The sequence below is a fragment of the Acinonyx jubatus genome, chromosome A2 (assembly GCF_027475565.1).
Source record: "Acinonyx jubatus isolate Ajub_Pintada_27869175 chromosome A2, VMU_Ajub_asm_v1.0, whole genome shotgun sequence".
Taxonomy (NCBI): Eukaryota; Metazoa; Chordata; class Mammalia; order Carnivora; family Felidae; genus Acinonyx; species Acinonyx jubatus.
Window position 1 is genome coordinate 152,083,352 of NC_069383.1, and position 18,735 is coordinate 152,102,086.

At 55.1% G+C, this 18,735-nt stretch overlaps 1 protein-coding gene across 2 annotated transcripts; it reads right to left on the minus strand.

Annotated features, from left to right (window-relative positions):
* Positions 1-12,282: 12,282 nt before the first annotated feature.
* On the minus strand, positions 12,283-17,419 carry TMEM59L (transmembrane protein 59 like). 2 transcript variants are annotated; one of them, XM_027038417.2, is made up of 8 exons: positions 17,174-17,419; positions 16,044-16,200; positions 15,833-15,942; positions 14,534-14,686; positions 13,850-13,952; positions 13,409-13,526; positions 13,189-13,306; positions 12,283-12,937 (listed from the first exon to the last, which is right to left on the minus strand). In XM_027038417.2, the coding sequence occupies exons 1-8, from the start codon at positions 17,339-17,341 to the stop codon at positions 12,809-12,811; spliced, it is 1,056 nt and encodes a 351-aa protein (XP_026894218.1). In that variant the 5' UTR covers positions 17,342-17,419; the 3' UTR covers positions 12,283-12,808. The 2 variants fall into 2 exon arrangements, with proteins under 2 accessions (XP_026894218.1, XP_026894219.1); XM_027038418.2 differs by lacking the exon at positions 14,534-14,686.
* Positions 17,420-18,735: the final 1,316 nt, after the last annotated feature.

Below are 18,735 nucleotides of genomic sequence, written 5' to 3' on the forward strand. Positions count from 1 at the left end.
CAGACCCTTCAAAAGCACACTTATACCCCCAAAGTCCATTCCACCAGACCCAACGCCCTTGGACCCCAAAATTCCAACCCCCCCACAAATACCTAATCTTCAGCCAAGGCTTAAAGCTGTGCATCTGTGTCCCTCCTTTTTCTCTTTGTTCTCTTTCCTTCCTTTCCTCCCCTCCCTTCTTCCATCAACTCCCACTGTAGACTCCATGGAGCCCAGGGCCAGCAAAGCCTTTGTAAAGCTTCCAGAGCCTTCAAGGACAGCCCCCAAAGTGTAGCCTAGAAAGCCTAGAATCTCCGCCCCTCCAACCCTCCCTTGTGCAGCCCGCAGCAGGGTCCAGGGGTCCAAATGAAGTTCAGAGCTTTCCCTGCGATCAGCACGAGGAGAAGGGGGTACACATGCAAACGGCAAGGAGGAAGCAAGGGGCCTGCTTGAGCAGGCTCCTGCAGATAGAACCACACTCTGATCCACCTGCAGCAGAGGATCGGGTGGGTACACAGTAGATACTCAGTCATTTGTGTTAAATGCTCAGGAGTTGACATTGTGCAAGTTGACAGATATCAGGTGCTGAGAGGTCCCGCTGACTTCTCTAGCACACAATAAGCGCTCAGTAAATGTTAAATATGTGCACGCATGACCAGCTCAAGTTCTGGCAAGCTCTGCACACGCACACACCCTTGCCCGCCCGAGGTCGGCCTGCCACTTGAGCCTTTGTTCCAGATGAACCACATGCAGGCATCAAACCCTGCTCAGCAGAGACCTACAGCTCGCACGCCCGCCACACATACGGCTGCAGTCAATGGCATCCATATGCACTCACACTTCATAAACACCAAGATCCGCCCCACATGTCAGACATACAGACATACAGCTGAAGATAAGCGAGAAGAGGTTCACTGGGCCCCTGGCACACTACAGATGCATGGTACGATGGACATACCAGGCATTCCAAGATCGTGTGGCACCGGACAGCCAGTGCAACAGCCCCGAGGCAGATCATGCTTGGAGTGTTTTCTGACAAGGGAAAATTGAAGGAGACGGAGAGGGGAGGAGAAGGCAGGGTGGGAAGCAATGAGTGGTGCTTTAGGTCACAGAGAACCTTGTGGACCATATCTTGAATTAGGGACATTATTTAGGAGGCAAGTATTTAGTCCAAGTGATGGGACTCATCCCAGGGAGAGGTGGGAAATGGTCCTAGCTGGGATGTACTTTGCAGAAGCCAACAGAAGATACAGCAGATAGAATGTGAGAGTGAGGCAGAGCGAGGCCAGGGACCTCCCCCAGGGTTCTTGACCTGAGTCTGATTGGCTGCTGTGCCGGGGAGGGGACACAGGCAGGTGGAAAACCTGGCAGGTGGGGGAACTGGAGGGCCCACGAAGGTTACCGCACACCCTCATCCAATAATGCTGACCTGTGGTCTGGCAGAGCTTGGAGGCAGGACACGGCAGACAGCGTCCACAGGCCTGGCCGCCATCTGGCCCACAGCTGGCATTGCTCTCCCAGAGGCGGGGGGCCTCACCACCTGCTCCCCTGCTCTGGGCCAGCTGTGGGACTCGCGGCCCCAGGTCAGAGCTCTGAGGCCTCCTTGTAACCCCCAGGTGTTGCAGAGGAGAAACAGGAAGCCTGGAAGCCAGCCTCGTTTTCTTACAGCCTCGGGCTGGGGCCAGCGTCCACCCTGTCTGCCCTTCACCACTGAGTGGTCTCAGAAACAAGCTGCTGATGCTCCCAATGCCTCCTTTTGCTTCTCTGTAAACTAGACAGTCAACATCGAATAAATGTCACTAACCTTTGTTGTTACCCTTAGTTCTGCACCTACTTCTTATAAGCCTCAAGGCCTTGGGCGGGACGCTGCAGCACTTTATCCCTCAGTTCCCCCAAGTTTCAAGCATCCCTGTGGGACAGAGCAAGGCCAGGATGAAATAAACAACACACAGCACTCAGGACAGCTCAGGTAGTAGGCTTCAAGCCCAAGGCAGCTCCCAGCATTTTTCCTGCCCTACTCTGGGTGCCCAAGCCCTGCTTGACTTTTCCCCCCTATTTTAACAAACTCTGTATGGTATTTCAGGTGTCCCCTGTTTAAAATTGAGACAAAGGGGCACCTGGGTGGCTCACTCTTGTGTCTGACTCTTGATTTCAGCTCAGGTCATGATCTCACGGTTCATGAGTTCGAGCCCTGTGTCAGGCTCTGTGCTGATAGTGTGGAACCTGCTTGGGATTCTCTCTCTCTCTGTCTCTCTCTCTCTCTGCCCCTCCCTTGCTCATTCTCTCTCTCTCTCAAACTAAATAAACTTTTTTAAATTTTTCTTAATGTTCATTTATTTTTGAGAGAGAGACAGAGTGTGAGTGGGGGAGGGGCAGAGAGAGAGAGGGAGACACAGAATCCGAAGCAGGCTCCAGGCTCTGGGCTGTCAGCACAGAGCCCGACGCGGGGCTTGAACTCACAAGCTGTGAGATCATGACCTGAGCCGAAGTCGGACGCTTACCGACTGGGCCACCCAGACGCCCCTAAATAAATAAACTTTCAAAAAATATATTAAGAAAATAAAATTGAGATGTATTTCCCATACCATAAAGTTCACCATTTTATAGTGTACAACTCAATGGCATTTAGTGCATTCACAATGTCATACAACCATGACATTTGCCTAGTTCCAAAACAGTTCCATTGTCCCGAAAAGGAAACCCCATCCCCATGAGCGGTCATTCCCCATCCCCCTTCTCCCAGCCCCTGGCAGCCACCCACCTGCTTTCTGTCTCTACGAATTTGCCTGTTTGGGACGTTTCATATAAATGGATCATACAATATGTGTCCTTCTAGGTCAGGCTTATTTTACTTAGTATAATGCTTTCAGAGTTCCCCCACTTTGTAGCGAATATCAGTGCTTCATTCCTTTTTTTTTTTTTTTTTCAACGTTTATTTATTTTTGGGACAGAGAGAGACAGAGCATGAACGGGGGAGGGGCAGAGAGAGAGGGAGACACAGAATCGGAAACAGGCTCCAGGCTCTGAGCCATCAGCCCAGAGCCCGACGTGGGGCTCGAACTCCCGGACCGCGAGATCGTGACCTGGCTGAAGTCGGACGCTTAACCGACTGCGCCACCCAGGCGCCCCAGTGCTTCATTCCTTTTAATGACTGAGTAATATTCTGTAGTGCGGATGGATTACATTGCATTTATTCATTCATCCATTGATGGACATTTGGGTTGTTCCCTTTTTGTGACTGTGACTAGCACTACTGTGAACATGTGTATACAGATATCCTGTTTTCACTTCTCTTGGGCACATCTCTAGGTGTGGAATTGCTGGGCCAGAGGGTAGCTCTATGAGGAACTTTCTGGGGAATTGTCATCTGTTTCCATCCTCCCCCTAGAATGCCGACTCCCCAAGGGGCGAAGACCCTCTTCTCTTCCTAGCTATGGTAGTTGCATAACATTGTGAATGCCACTGAATTGTCCACTTTATTTTTTTACGTTTATTTATTTTGGAGAAAGAGAGAGAGAGAGACAGCAGGCAAGGGGGGGGGGGCGGAGAGGGAGTGGGGGGCACAGAGGATCCGAAGCAGGCTCTGCGCTGACAGCAGCAAGCCTGAGGCGGCGCTCGAAGTCACAAACCGTAAGCTCACGACCTGATCTGAAGTCGGACGCTCAACCGACTGAGCCATCCAGGTGCCCCTGAATTGTTCGCTTTAAAATGGTGGGTTTTACATCACCTTTTACCCTTGGTCTTGTGATGACCTTGCAAAACGGGGAAGGTGGGGCCCAGACAGTGGAAGCAGCCTGCCAAGGCTCAGGATCAGGAAATGGGAACCCCGCTCTCCAATCTGTCTCAAGCCCTTTCCAGAGCCCCATGCTGACTCCCTTTCTCCTTTCTTTTATCCAGGCATTCAGCGAGTACCTATTGACGGTCTGCTGTGCACCAAAGGCCATGGTGGGCATGGGACACACGTGCCAGACAAAACTAAGAGAGCCCTGCCCCTGGGTGAACAGTCTCGCTGAAAAGGCATTGAACAAACTCTCAGGACGCTGGTTGAATGGTGTCCTCCCCAAAAGACATACCTAACCTGGAACCTCAAAATGACCTTCCTTTGGAATAAGAGTCTTGGCAGAAACAATTAAAGTGAGGATCTCACGCTGAGATCATCCTGGAGTAGGGTGGGCCCGAAATCCACTAACTGGTGTCCTCATAAAGAGAGGAAAACTCTTGGGGTGCCTGGATGGCTCAGTCGGTTAAGCGTCCGACTCCTGATCTTGGCTCAGGTCATGATCTCATGGTCCGTGAGTTCGAGCCCCGCGTCGGGCTCTGTGCTGGCAGCTCCGAGCCTGGAGCCTGTTTTGGATTCTGTGTCTCCCTCTCTCTCTGCCCTCCCCTGCTCGTGCACTCTCTCTCTCAAAAATAAGTAAACATTAGGGGCACCTGGGTGGCTCAGTCGGTTAAGCGTCCGACTCTCGATCTTGGCTCAGGTCACAATCTCGTGGTCCGTGAGTTTGAGCCCCGCGTTGGGCTCTGTGCTGACAACTCCGAGCCTGGAGCCTGTTTCAGATTCTGTGTCTCCCTCTCTCTGACCCTCCTCCGTTCATGCTCTCTCTCTGTCTCAAAAATAAATAAACTTTTAAAAAATTAAAAAAAATAAGTAAACATTAAATAAATAAACAAACGAACTCAGTCCCTTTGTCAAAAAAAAAATAGATAAATAAACTAAAAAAAAAAAGGGAGGGGAATCAGGGGTGCCTGGCTGGCTCAGTTGGTGGAGTGTACAACCCTTGATTTCAGAGTTATAAGTTCAAGCCCCACGTTGGGTGTAAAGGTTACTTAAAAATAAAATATTAAAAAAAAAAAGAAAAGGGAGATTCAAACAGAGAGAAGCCCATGTGAAGACAGAGACAGAAACTGAGGTGAGGCTGTCACAAGCCAAGGAACACCTGCGGCGACCAGAGCTGGAAAGAGGCAAAGAAGCATTCTCCCCTAGAGCCTTCAGAGGTAGCCTGCCTGCCAACACTTTGATTTCAGACTTCCGGCCTCCAGGACGGTGAGGGAATAAATTTCTATCGCTTTAAGCCACCGGTCTGTGGTCGTCTGTTATGTCAGCCACAAGAAACTGTGCACTCAGGCATGACAGAGGGGAAGGTCAGAGGGGTCTCTGCACATCCTTCCACATTTTTCACGTCCGCTGCAGGTCTCCTCCTCCAGGGAGCCTTCCTGGCCGCCCAGCACTTAGGGTGATGGGATGTTCTGCTATCTTGGTGATGGAACAACAGGGAGGTTTACGTTTGTCAAAACTCATTGAACTGGGTATTTCAGAATGGTTGTGTTATTGGATGGCGAGTATGCCTCATTAAAGCTGACTTATTAAAAAACAAACAAACAGGAAACTGGTCAGATGGAGCCAAGGTGGTAGAGGTCAAACCTGGGGCTACCTCTAGGGGGTAACCAACTGGAAGGGGGCATGAGGGGGGCCCCCTGGAGCTGGGGGTGTTCTGTATTTCCATCACAGGAGAGTGTAAACGTTCATGGAGCTGTACAGTGAAAATGGGCTCACCTTGCCATTTGTAAACTACACCTCAATTAGAAAGGAAGAGGGGCCCCTGGGTGGCTCAGTCATTTGAGTGTCCAACTCTTGATTCAGGCTCAGGTCATGACCCCAGGGTCATGAGATCGAGCCCCACATTGGGCCCCACGCTCAACATGGAGCCTGCTTAGGATTCTCTTTCTCTCTGCCCTTCTCTCTCTCTCTCTCTCTCTCTCTTTCAAATTAAAAAATATATAAATAGAAGAAAGACCCTGTGGCTCACGGAGATAAGTAATTCTCCCAAGGCCCCAGCAGGACGGTGTCAGAGCTGTCCTACTTTGGAGCTCAGCACCAACCCCTGGTCTCATCCCTGACCCCCTCCATTCAATCAACACACGCTTATAATGCACCTCCTGTGCGCCAGGTACTGGGAATTTAACTATATGCATACCAGACAAGATCCCTGCCCTCATGCTCCAAGATACTCTGCAATAACATATTCTTTTTTTTTTTTTTAATGTTTATTTATTTTTGAGAGAGACAGAGATAGAGTGTGAGTGCAGGAGGGGCAGAGAGAGACAGAGACACAGAATGCGAGGTAGGCTCCAGGCTCTGAGCTGTCAGCACAGAGCCAGGCGCAGGGCTTGAACTCACGAACTATGTGATCATGACCTGAGCTGAAGTCGGACCCTCAACTGACTGAGCCACCCAGGTGCCCCTATAATGCATAAGACACACCTGAGACACATGAAAGGATCAACGACCAAGGCCTTTCCAGATGATGGTAACTGTCATAAAGGCAATGGGCTGAGGGTGACCAGGTGAGGTAGACTGCTTTAGCCAGAAGGTTAGGGAGAGCCTCTTGGAGAAGGTGATGTGCCAGCTCTAATAAAAGCCGGGACAAAATGTTCTAAGATGTTCTGGGACATTCCAGAACATTGTAGAAGGGCCCAGGATGTTTCAGAACATTCCAGGTGGAAGTGATGTGTAGGGCCCAAGCCTGGTGCCAGAAAGAGCCTGAGGGACAAAGATGAGACCACATTGTCTGGGGTGATGTGGGCAAGGCTTGGAGTGAGAGGGAGAGTGTCGACAATGATGTATTGAGAGCAGCCTCCTTGGTGTGTGGGACACAGCTGTGACTGAGGCTGCTAGCGCGTCGCATCTGGCAGGGGGAACATTTATTAAACCAATCATCACACAAGCAAAGAAGCAATAACTTAATTGTCAACATGATAGAGGCTTGATTTGGGGCGTAGTGACTTAGAGGGGCCAGGCTGAGCCAGGAGGTCAGAGACGATACTCAGGCCTAAGAGTTGGCCAGGAGGAGAGCAGAAACTTTTAGGCAGAGGGAACAACGGATGTGGGGACCCTGAGGAGGGAGAGTGCCGCGAGCTGCACGGAGCCTGGCAGGACCAGGTGTGAAGGGATAGTGGGCAGTGTTACGTGACATAGGACTCCTGGAGGCCCCTCGGCTTCCCCACTGGGCCGGCGCTTGGCTCTGAGAAGGAACTCGGGCAGCCCCTAACTGGGGCCTGCCCTGAACTCGCACCACTACCCCTACCCCAAAGGGAAAGACACGAGTCCCCATTCTTTCCTCCAAGTGTTTATAAATGTTGCCAGGGACACCTCCCTCCCTTCCTCCCTTCCTCTGCAGATTACCACTTCTGGGCCCAGAACTCAGGCCGTCACCAGGGAAGCAGGACCACCAGTTGCCATGGCAACACTGCACTCCCCAGACACATGGGTGCTCCTGCCTTTTGCCATGATGCCAGCCAGCCACCCACCCTCCATCAGGTCTGTATCAGTGCGGGAGGAAGGCAGAGGAAGGGGCAGAGGGGGCAGCTTCCCAGATGACTCACAGACCTGGCGGGGGGGGGGACAGACAAGGGAACTGAGGCTCAGAGAGCTATAGAGAGTCAGAGCTCTTCCACGAGGTCACTTCTGCGGGCCTGTACTCCTTGGACGAGCCCCGGACAGAGGCAAAGGGCCCTCTCACTCCTGAGACTCCGAGAAGGGGACAGGGGTGACTTGGAAGAGGGGCCCAAAGGCGTTTGTCCGGCACTTGGCGTGTCTCCCCCAGCGATTCCAGGCGGCCCTGCTGGGGCATCCCTCAAGTCAGCCAGTAGGGATGCTGGGGCCACAGCAGACCCAATCATGCATCTGAACAGAGCCTGGACTGTTGCAGCATGTCCAGTTTGGGGTGGGGGAGGAGACAGATCATGAAGCCGTAAGCAAGTCAAGGAAGGAGAAAGACTCAGCAGGTGATGAGCTGAATAGGAGGTCTCAGGGAGGAAGTACAATCAGATTAAAAAAAAAAAATGAATCCAGGGATAGGGCCAGATAATCTAGGGAAGAAGAATTCTAGATAGAGGGCACACCAGTGCAAAGGCGCTGAGGTGCATGTTGTAGCAAGGAGAGAGGAAAGTAGAGGGAGAAGCAGGGAGGAGGTGGCAGGGGCCAGGCCATGCAGGCTTTGCGGGTGGTGGACAAAGCCCTCCAAAGGGTAGGTGTATGTAAGTGAACATCGCTTTTCTCTGCACATGCACACACTCACACACCTGCCATATACACGTGCACACCCCTGGGACACCTCTAACACACCCACATATCCAGGACACCCTCCCTTCTCAGATTCCACCCATCCCTCAAAGCCCAAGTCAGCTGCCACCTCTTCTGGGCAACCGCCGCTCGCCACATATTTGGAAGGGACTTCTCTCCCCACACCACACAGCACAGAACTCATAGTTTCTACCCACACCACCTGGCATTATTCATCCCACATCTCTGAGGCACCCACTCTGGGCCCAGCCCTAGGCTGGTCACCAGAGCTTCGAGAATTGACACACTAGACACATGGCATCGAAACATACCAAGAACCTGGAGCCCTCGGGGGCTCAGACTTGAGAGGGGGGAGGGAGGGCAAAGAGACTGGGACCAGTCACAACTTTGCAGTTCCAACGCAAACCGGCCTAAGGCAAACACGAAGGGACAGGGTGGACTTCAGGCACATTTGATCCAGGGCTTCCCGCGATGGCGTGTAAAGACACGGTCTCTCTCTGTCCCTCTGGGCGGCTCTGTTGCTGTGGTAACAAATGACCCTCGGCAGCTCCAGACCCACATCCTCCTCCCCGCTCAACAACCCCAGCTGACAGCGTGTGTGTGTGTGTGTGTGTGTGTGTGTGTGTGTGTGTGTGTGTATCTCCCAGTAAACCCCACCCACGCCTGGGAAGGCTTGGGTCATGCTGCTCAGCTTGCCCGAAGCCACATAATCTTGATCAAACCAAGCCGGCGCTCTGTTCAGAAGCAAGAAGGGGGCGACGTAGGGTGCCAGGTAGATTCCTACCAAATCCACAAAGGTGTTCCGAGCAGAAGGAGCAGCTCTAGCAAAGGCCCGGAGGTTAGACCGTTGACTGATGTTACTGCAGGGAACCGTGAGGGTAGGACCCATTTTGTCTTCAGACCCAAAGGTAGGAAATGCTGGCTGCCAGGCTGGCGAATATTGGAAGCCTTTGAAAGGTTAAGCAGGGGTAAGGGCGCCTGGCTGGCTCAGTCGGTGGAGCATGTGACTCTTAATCTCAGGGTTGCGAGTTCGAGCCCCGCGATGGGTGTAGAGATTACTTAAAAACAAAAATCTCAAAAAGAAGCAGATAAGGGCACCCGGGTGGCTCAGTCGGTTGAGTGTCCAACTCTTGATTTCAGCTCAGGTCATGAGCCCAGGGTTGAGGGATCGAGCCCTGTGTCGGGCTCCATGCTGAGCACAGAGCCTGCTTGAGATTCTCTCTCTTCCTCTGCCCCTCTGCCCCACCCCTCTCTAAAATTAAAATAAATAAATAAATAAATGATAAACAGGGGAAATCTGGTGATGTCTGAGGGCAATAATGACTCATGATGAGGGGGTGGTGATCAGCAAGGGAGGGAAAAGGTCTAACCCCATGCACGGAAGGGACTTGACCAGATGAGGCTGCTTCTAGGGTCTGAGAAATAGGGAGACATTCCAACAAAAATAATTAATACCTACTCCATGATGCCAGGTCACACACGAGCCCCTCAGGAGCTGCCTTCATTGAGTTTATGAAATTATGTTGAAGAAGGTCAACATTGAAATAAGTGATCATTCATCAACCAGAAATGTGGTGAGCACAGGTGCAGGAACTGAACACAGGTGTAACAGGGACTTCTGGAGGAGGAGTCTGAGGAGGCCAGGATGTCTTTTGCGGAGGAGGAGCCCTTTTAGATGAGGACTTGGGCAGAGCAGGGCCATGAGGGAGTTCCTGGCATAGGCACATGCAAATGCAAAGGCCCTGGGGCGGGAAGGAACAAGGTAGGCTCCAGGGATCCAGAGAGAAGCAGTGTGACTGGAGCATAGGAGAGCCTCCACGGAAGTGATGGGAGACGTGATTGGGGCCAGATGGTGGGTTGCCTCAATGGTACATGTGGCTGTTTGGACTCCTCGTGGCAGCAGTAAACCCCAGAAGCGGGTGATAGCTGGGATCAGATCGCTTTATCCTGGCAGCTCCACGCTGCTGCATGGAGCTGGAGGGGGGCTGGAGGGGAAGCGGGGAGCCCCAAGGGGAAGCAGGTGCAGTGGTTGGTTGAGAAGTGGTAGCGGCTTAGACCTTGCTGGTTGCCATGGAGATAAAGAAAAGCATGTGGGTTGGAGGGGTGGGGGAGATAGGCTCTGCCGATGGGATAAGGTGGAGGGAGGACAGGGAAGACTCGAGATGCCACCCAGGTGGTTGGAGTCAATGAGACGGGAGGCCGTGGGCAAGGCGGAAAGGACCACTACGGTCCCCTTTGCACTGGACCGAGCAGTTACGGTAGCCTTTTTTTTTTTTAAGTTTGTTTATTTATTTTGAGAGAGAAAGTGCAAGCAGGGGAAGGGCTGAGAGAGAGAGGGAGGGAGAGAGAGAGAGAATCTTAAGCAGGATCCGCATTGTCAGCGCAGAACCTGATTGATACAGGGTTTGAACTCATAAAGCTGTGAGATCATGACCTGAGCTGAAATCAAGAGTCAGAAGCTGAACCGACTGAGTCCCCCAGGCGCCCCTACAGTAACCACTTAAATAGTGGTGATGGTCACACGACATTGTCGACGAACCTAATGCCACAGAATTGTACACTTAAAAACAGATTAAAATATGTGATATATATAGTTTACCACCACACAAAAATAGGGGGAAAGCCTTAAATGTACACTAACTCTAACTAAATGAGAAATGAAGTCTTCAGTCTCACTGGCCACATCGCAAGGGACCCATAACGTTATGTGGGTGGGGGTGTTGCAGACAGAACGTTTCCATCATTGCAGAAAGCTCTACTGGGCAGCACGGGCCTGCTGTTGCTTCCTACCTCTGCCCGGGTGTCATTTCTTGGCAACGTTCCAAGGGGCTGCCTTGGAACCCCACCAGGACCCAGAACAATCCCTTGGGGGCTAAATTGTCTATATGTTGAGTCCTGATGTTCATGGTGTTAGGGAGGAAGGTGCAGGCAGGAGCAGCTCAGAATGGATGCTTCAGGAGTTGTAGTAAAGGGGCTATCTGCAGAGGTGTGGGCAAGGTTGGGTAACCGACAGGAGGCGGCGCAGCACCCTGGGAGGGCAACAGCGAGGAGCTGTGACCACGCACAGGCTGGAGGTTGGGGGACACAGGGACCGACACCGGAAGAGAAACACTCGGACTTCTCGCTCTTCCCTCCTCCCACCTCCCACCTGTGGTGACTCTAGCAAAAGGCAGAGAGCCCAAGTGGATGGCCACCTCCTGGGACACAAGGTAAGGTGAAGCATGGATGGGCTGATAATCAGCCCCACACCTTGTTCCCTCTAAAGCCCCTCCCCCAGCCCACTTGTCACCCATAGATGTCCATCAGCCCTGGGAAACCGCCACCCCATTGACCACCACCACACCCCTCGTCCCAAACTCTCCCCAGCAATCTCTGGTTGCCGGCAATAGAAACGACTCCAGTTGGCTGAAGCTCAAAGAGGATTTATTGGAAGAATCTCAGGGAGTCAGCAGAATGGACAGGAAGGATGGAGAGCCATGGCTGTGGCCTCATGGGGGGAGGCTGCTCTTGTCCTGCAAGCCTCCTGAAATGCAAAGTACGGGGTAAGCGTGCCAAGTATGGGGGCGCCTGGGTGGCTCAGTCAGTTAAGGGTCCAACTTCAGCTCAGGTCATGATCTCACGGTCCGTGAGTTTGAGCCTGGTGTCGGGCTCTGTGCTGACAGCTCGGAGCCTGGAGCCCGCTTCGGATTCTGTGTCTCCCTCTCGTTCTGTCACTCTGCCCCTCCCCAGCTCATGCTCTCTCTCTCTCTCTCTCTCTCTCTCTCTCTCTCTCTCTCAGAAATACATAAACATTAAACAAATTTTTTCATGCCAAGGATGGATCCCTCGGATAGGGAAGGGGATAAGACCCAAGGTCAGTGCCCTGAAGCTGCTCCCAGTGGAGCAGAACTCCGTCCCCAAAAGAAAGGGCAATGGAACCCTGATGGCCACAACATTAACAAACATCCCCCCTCAAGCCTCTACCTGTGCATCTCACAGAAGGGACCCTAAAAGGGAGGCAAGAAAGGGTACTGACCCATCCAGGCCAAGCAGGTAGCAAAGGCCACTTTTCTAGGGACATCCCTAGTCAGAAGTGTGATGTGGGCTGGGCGGCAGAGGGGCTGTCCTTCCTCAAGCCACAGGGAGTTGCCAGGGCTGTCCCCATCTCCAAGTGGACCGGGGTCCTGGCCATGCCCAGGCTATTCTCCCAAGGACAGATGGAAAGACAGACAGAAGCAGGCTCAGTCCAAAATATCTTTTATATACATGGTTTATTCCTCCCGACCCCCATGCTGCAACCCCAGTCTCAGCCGCCCTCCCAGCATGGAGCTGCCCACCACCTCCTCTCTCAGGGGCCTCCTCTCTTGGGACTGGATCTCCGGAGGTGAGCTGGGTAAAAGGAGGGGGCCCTAGCACAAGGTGGCTCCCCTGTGCCTTCAGCCCCCACCCTCCAAAAGGGAAGGAAAGAGGAAAGAGGAAGGCAGCACAGAACTGGGGCTCAAATACTCAAGAAGCTACAAGATAGAAGACAAAAGTAGCACACTCTGGGGAAGGGGGGGCAGGGAGGAACCAAGGCCAGATCCCACCCCCCTATTGGGGGCGTGGCAATCCCAGGGCCCGGAGGGGCAAGGAGTGGGACTGGGGAAAGAAGAAGGATCGGGGGTAGAAGAGCCCAAGGATGGTCCCACCCTGGCCTGGACTCCTGGGCACAGGGCAAGCGAGGCTCGCAGAGCCCCTGCACTCGGCAATGCATGGGTGGATGGACACCTACAGCTTGGTCAGGTCCAGCTTCAGCTTGTAGGGTGGGGGGCTGTCCCCAAAAGCATGCGACGGGGGAGGGTACAGGGGCCAGTCTGGCTCTACCATGAAGCCCTTGTGCTGCTCCAGGGTCAGGGGCTGCAGGGGGAGGAAGAGGGATGGAGGGAGGGCTAATGAGCTCCCACCCTGCCAAGGCTCCTTCCCACCCCTGATCTCAGGTCACCTCAACTATGGGTTGGCACCGTTCCCCCCATCTCATAAGGAAGTGAAGAAACTTGCCCAGTGTCACACAGCAAGTCAGGAGACCCTGCCTCCAGGGGAGAGTGGGTGGCCCAATTCAGGACCAGGCAGCAGTCCTTCTCCCAACCCCTCCACTGGGCCCCGCCCACCTGAAACTTGAGGTGTTGGCCAGGTGCGGTCACCAGGGTGGAGCAGCTCAGCCACAGCATCACCAGCACAGAAAGGAAGAGGCAGCAGGCCAGGATCCAGCGAGGGAGCCCTGAGCGCCTGACCCACCCAGAAGGCACGCTCAGCGGTCCTAGTGGGGGTTTGGGAGACCCTCCCTTCCAGCTCCACTCCCATCCCACCCCCCGGGGTCCTGTCACCCACCGGGACATGCAACTGAGGAAGTCGTTGTCCTGCAGCTCATCGGACTCCACCTTGGCCTTACTGCTGGTCTTGACTCGGATCTTGGCCTTCCTCACTTTGTCCAAGGGGCCTACAGGGTCTGAGACAGGTCTGCTCTTAGTAATTCCCAGACCTCCCCCAAGAGATCAAAGCAGCCATGGAGAGGAGAAAGGAAGCCAGGACCTAGGGCAATGGGTCATAGAGTCCTGGAATAGATCAGAACCCGGGAAAATGGACCATGGAACTCTAGGAGATGGATCATGGAATCCTGGGAAACAGACTACAGAACCCTGAGAGATGGACCAAGGAATTCTAAGAGTTGAGAGACAGAAACCCCATTCCTAGAGGTTCATTTTCCAGGAGGATGCCTTATGGCAGTGGAGCTGCCTGTGGAAGGAGCATGGGTCTAGCCTCAGAACTTACCCACGTGTACCTCCAAGGCCTCAGGGTGGGATCCCCGCCAGGTCACCTCTACTCGCTGCAGACGGGCCCCTTCATGCCCCAGGTTCTCTACCACAGGCTGGGTCTGGGTCAAGAACAAGACAGCACAGAAGAGCCACTTAGGAAGTCACCACGTTAGCCCTGGGAAGCACATCTCTGGCCCATGAAGGCTACGTTGTCCCATGCCCAACTGGCACATCGTTCCACTGGGTGCAGAGAGGACACCCTTCTGTGGGGCTCTGGGCTGTGACATCAGGGATGTGGTTCCCTGCTATTGTGGGCATCTCAATTCATCTTGACCCCATCCTTTTTAGCTCCTGACCAAGCCAATAGAATCACAGGGATTGGCCGAGAGATGGTCACATGACCCAGCCAGGGCCAATCAAAGTAAGTCCCAATTTAGTTAAAACTTCAGAGAGGTTATAATCTAGAGCCTTGGGCATCTACCCAGCTATCAGGAGGGAAGAGCTTGCCTGGAAATGAAGCCACCGCAGAAAAAAGCAGAGTCAAGGAGGGGAGTGAGACAGTGAACCCCTGAATCTAGCTGTGTCTGAACCTTGACCACCTGAGGACTTTGCATCCCATGAGCCAAGAACCAACGCATCCCACCTTCTTACCCTGATCACCCACCCACCACGCTGGTGTGGCCCCTGCCAGACCCCTCACCTGGAACACCACCACCTTCCCATTGTCAGTCTGCAGGTAGTATGTCCAGGTGGAGGAGACGAAGCCCTGGGCCGAGTTGACAAGGTCATTGCAGAGGGTGGAAAACAAGTCCAGGAGCGAAAGGGCCCCACTTGGAGCTTCCAGGACCTTTCTCTGCCAAGGGAAGGCCCAAGACACAGAAATGTCACCAAGGTAGGGCGTTCACCAATGGGAGGGGAGCTGGGAGAATTCACTATGATTGGAATTTGCTAAGTGGTTTGGGGCAACAGGGCTTCGTACAATGAACACAGGCCTTGGGAGCTGCATTTGGCTTCCTGTTGCCCTCGGAGAAGTGGATTGCCCTCTCTGAACCTTCAAATGGGGATGATTCTCTTCCCTCATGGGGTTGTTATGAGAGTTCAACTAGACAACGGTACAGCACAAGCGCCTAATGTGTAGTAGATGCTATTATTAAATTTGTCACCACCATCCTTCTTATTTTGACAGCATCAGCAGAGAATTCAGAATAGGAAGGAATGATAGTGCAGTGTGCTTTTATGAAGAGTGAAGGCCTGGAGGGGGTGGAGGAAAATGAGTAAAGGGAGAAGAGCTTTCTGGGGAATCTTGGTCCATGGGTCTCTGGCTGTGATGAATGATGTCCTGTGCCTTAGTTTCCCCAGATATAGGGTTTCCTAGACTCACTTATGGACATGACAGGTGAGCAATTATTATTTCTCCCTGCAGTGGGGGTGGGGGGGTTGCTCCTCCCTGAAACTCAGTTCTGAGCCCCCGCCCCCATGACAGTGGCCACCTGTTCATCACAAGGAAGGTGCTCAGACCAGCACCTGGCATGTAGTAAGTGCTCGATAAAGTCAGCTCTAATAGCACAGAAGACGAGTGAGGGGAGAGGTGTTCATAAGCCTTGGTGGCACTGGCTTTAAATCCCATCTCATACAGCCCTAACTGTATGAACTCGGGTAGTTGCTTCGCAGGCGCGAAATGGGAGTGGCGCTGTCCCAGGTGCCTCTAGGTAGCCTGAGGAATTTGGGACAGGCTATGGCTGAGCCTGGACCAGGACAAATGACTGACAAACCGTGGCTGTTTTCTTACTCCTCGTAAGGTGGTGGGAGGAGAGAGTACTTCCCATATCACAGAGGTGATAACTGAGGCTTGAGACCAGACTTGACTCCCTCGAGGGCACCCGGTAAGCCCAGAATGGACTGCAGAGCCTGGGAGACTCTGGATATGAGTGCAGATTTGCAGGGAGGGGGTAGAGAAGAGTGGTGACAATCCCAGGGCCACAGGTGGGAGGGTGCCCACCTTCTGCTCTGGCTCAGGCTCGGGTTCAGGTTCCGGCTCCGGGTTCTGGCTCCAGCAACCCTCGCTGCAGGCCTGCTGCTCCGTCTCCTTCACATAGGCCTCCACACAGGCTGGGGGATGGGTTGGAGTGGGGAGGGGGCAGGAGGGGTGACTAAAGGCTGACCCTTCCCCCGCCACCCCTCCCCGCCCTGGCCACCCAGCCAGCCCTCACCTGCTTCACACTCAGTCTGGGTGGCATTGGGCTTGGAGCTCCTGGCCACGAATCGGCAGATGGAGAAGAGGCGGCAGCCACGCTCACAAGCACTGATCAGGACAGCCCTGTCATACTCATATGGGGACTCCGTGGGGTCCTCCTCCTCAAGCTCTGCCTGGGAGAGGGGACACTGGGCTCAGGCCAGGGGGAGGGCCAGGAGGAGATCTGCACTGGAAGCACACGCTCAGAGCAGGAGATAGAAGATTTGTGGTCCTCTCCCTCTCCTCCCCCCCCCCCCAAATGCAGAGAGATTGAGGCGGGGAGAGGAAGGCTAAGAATATTAGTGGGGGTTCTCAGCTCTGAGGAAGAGAGAAGGGGAGGGAGCTTGAGAAGGGGGATGGACCGTGGAGGGCACTGGGTTTGGGCAATGGTTGTAAAATGCATAAGAGGGAGAGAAATGCCTTCTCCCCACCAAGGCTCCAGGGAGGAGGGCAGAGATGAGGGGGATTCTCAGGCCTCAGGAAGGAGGGAGGAGGCTAAGAGGAGGAGGCTTTGTCGTATTTTCTGGCCTGGGAAAATGGAGATCCAGCTGGGGGGGGGGGGGCGCTGAGGATGTGAATGAGGGCTGGTAGCTCTTGGGGGGGGGGAGGGGAGGGAGGAGGATGTGGAAGTCGCTTAGGTGGAGGAGGAGGAGAAGAGGACCGTCAGGCCTGAGGGAGGTGGGGGATGGGCGCCCCGAGGAGGGTCTTTGCGCAGCGGACTAAGACACCTCAGTCCCCCTCCCAGCCCCTCCTTTGGAGGGACCCCCCCCCCCAGCTCCGCATTCATCAGAGGGACTTGCATCTCCAAACCCTCCCTCATCAGAGGGACACCACCACCCTCCCCCCCCCCCCAGCCCTTCCTCCGCGGGAGGAGCAACTCCCAAGCCCCATCGGAGGGACACCCGACCCCTGCGCTCGCCTCAACAGAAGAGACTCCAGCCCTTCCCTCGCCAGAGGGACCCATCCCCATTGTGGAAGCCCCATTTCCGACTCCTTCCCCCTCCGAAGAACCCCCGTCTCGCCTTCCCGACGGTGGGAACCGCATCCCCAACCCCTCCCCCACCAGGGAGGTCTCGGGTCCTCCGGCTGGCGCCGCATGCGTTTCACCTGCGGGAGCTGCGGACCGGGATAGCGGTCGCGGCACCGCAGCTGGCAGCTCTGCGTGTCCCCGAGTTGCGGGGCGAAGGGGTCGCGGGCGGAAGGCGCGGGGGTGGCAGGTGGAGGCTGCAGCAGCAGCAGCAGCAGCAGGAGCGGCATCAGCGCCACCGAAGCCATGGTCGTGCCGGGCGCGAGGGGCTCGGGGGACGCCGGCTCCTGGCAGGCACCGAGGATGCAGCGGCGGCGGCGGCGGCGGCGGCGGCGGCGGGGACCGGGTCGCTGACGTCACCCGAGCGAGGCAGCCTGGGAAGGGGGGGCGGGGGATGCGGAGAACGGGCGGGGGAGCTGCGCTGCGGCACCGTCGGGGAGCGGGTGGGGTGGGGCAGGTGGACCTGCTGTCCCATCTCGGGGGTGCCGCGACACCTCCCTCGCACGCAGGCTGGAGAATCTCAGCCAGCGCTTTGGGGCCCAAAGGAAACAAACTGGGTGATGGGCTGGGGCGTCTCTGTTCGCCAGGGGATTCAGCGAGGGCCTCCGCAAGGAGGCAAAGTTTGAGCTGACCAAGCGGGGAGGGCAATCCAGGCAAAAGTAACTGAGAACGCTGAGGCGGGTAGGAGGGTGGTGGTGCTGAAGCCAGAGAGTGGAGGTGGAGGGACGTGAGGATCACAAGACTGATGAAGGTGAAGGCCTCGGGAAGGTCTGTGGCATCCAGTCCTGTGCCATCCAAGTGAGAGGGGTGGTAACTTTGTAACTGGTTTGCCTCTTGTAGGAAGCCTTTCCGGGCCCTTCAGGGTTCCCCCAGCCTCGCCCCCTCCTGGCCCAGCCCTGATCCACAGGCTTGGGGGATCTAGCACTCTCTCCCCCAGACTGGGAGCCTCTCGGCCCGGCGCTGAGTGAGAGGGGGCACAGAGGTGCGTGTAGGTGCTGCTAAAATTCCTAATTCTTGTGGGAAAACTTGGGGCACACAGGGACACTGCTGCCTTCCATAACTGCCACGCTCCAAGGTGACAGATTGAAACCCCTTGTATCTCGGTTTAAGAGGTCTCCCTAGCTCCCTCTCAGTCAGGCAGGGTAGTGTGGGCGCCCCTCTACGCTTCGGTCCCCTGCAAAGATGACCCCTCCATCCCTCGCTAGCATGCCCGGTGCAGGTGCCTGCGGAGGTCGCGCAGCCGTCCACTTGGCTTCCATCAACGCTCCACCCCCACAGACCGGGCGGCAGCCACGCGGGGTCGGTGGGTCAAAGGGCGCCGCAGGTTCCGGCCGAGGAGGAAGGGACCCGGGGGGACCTGGCGCACCCCCTCCCCGGGCCGGCCGCGGCGCTTTCATCTCCGCGGCCTCGGCCGGCCCCCACGTGGCTTAATCAGGCGCGGCTGTGCCTGGCGGACCCTGAACATCTGGATCCCGGCGCGGCCCCTCCCCCGCCCCGCCCCTCCCGGGCTACGCCGCGGCGACCCTGCGGCAAGGGCCTCCAGCCCGCGGTTTCCGCGAAAGCGAGGGAACCCCGGGGCTAAGCCCCCGCGCGTTGGGCCCTGTGCCTTGGGAAACAGCCATTGGTTAAGACTGATACTGTC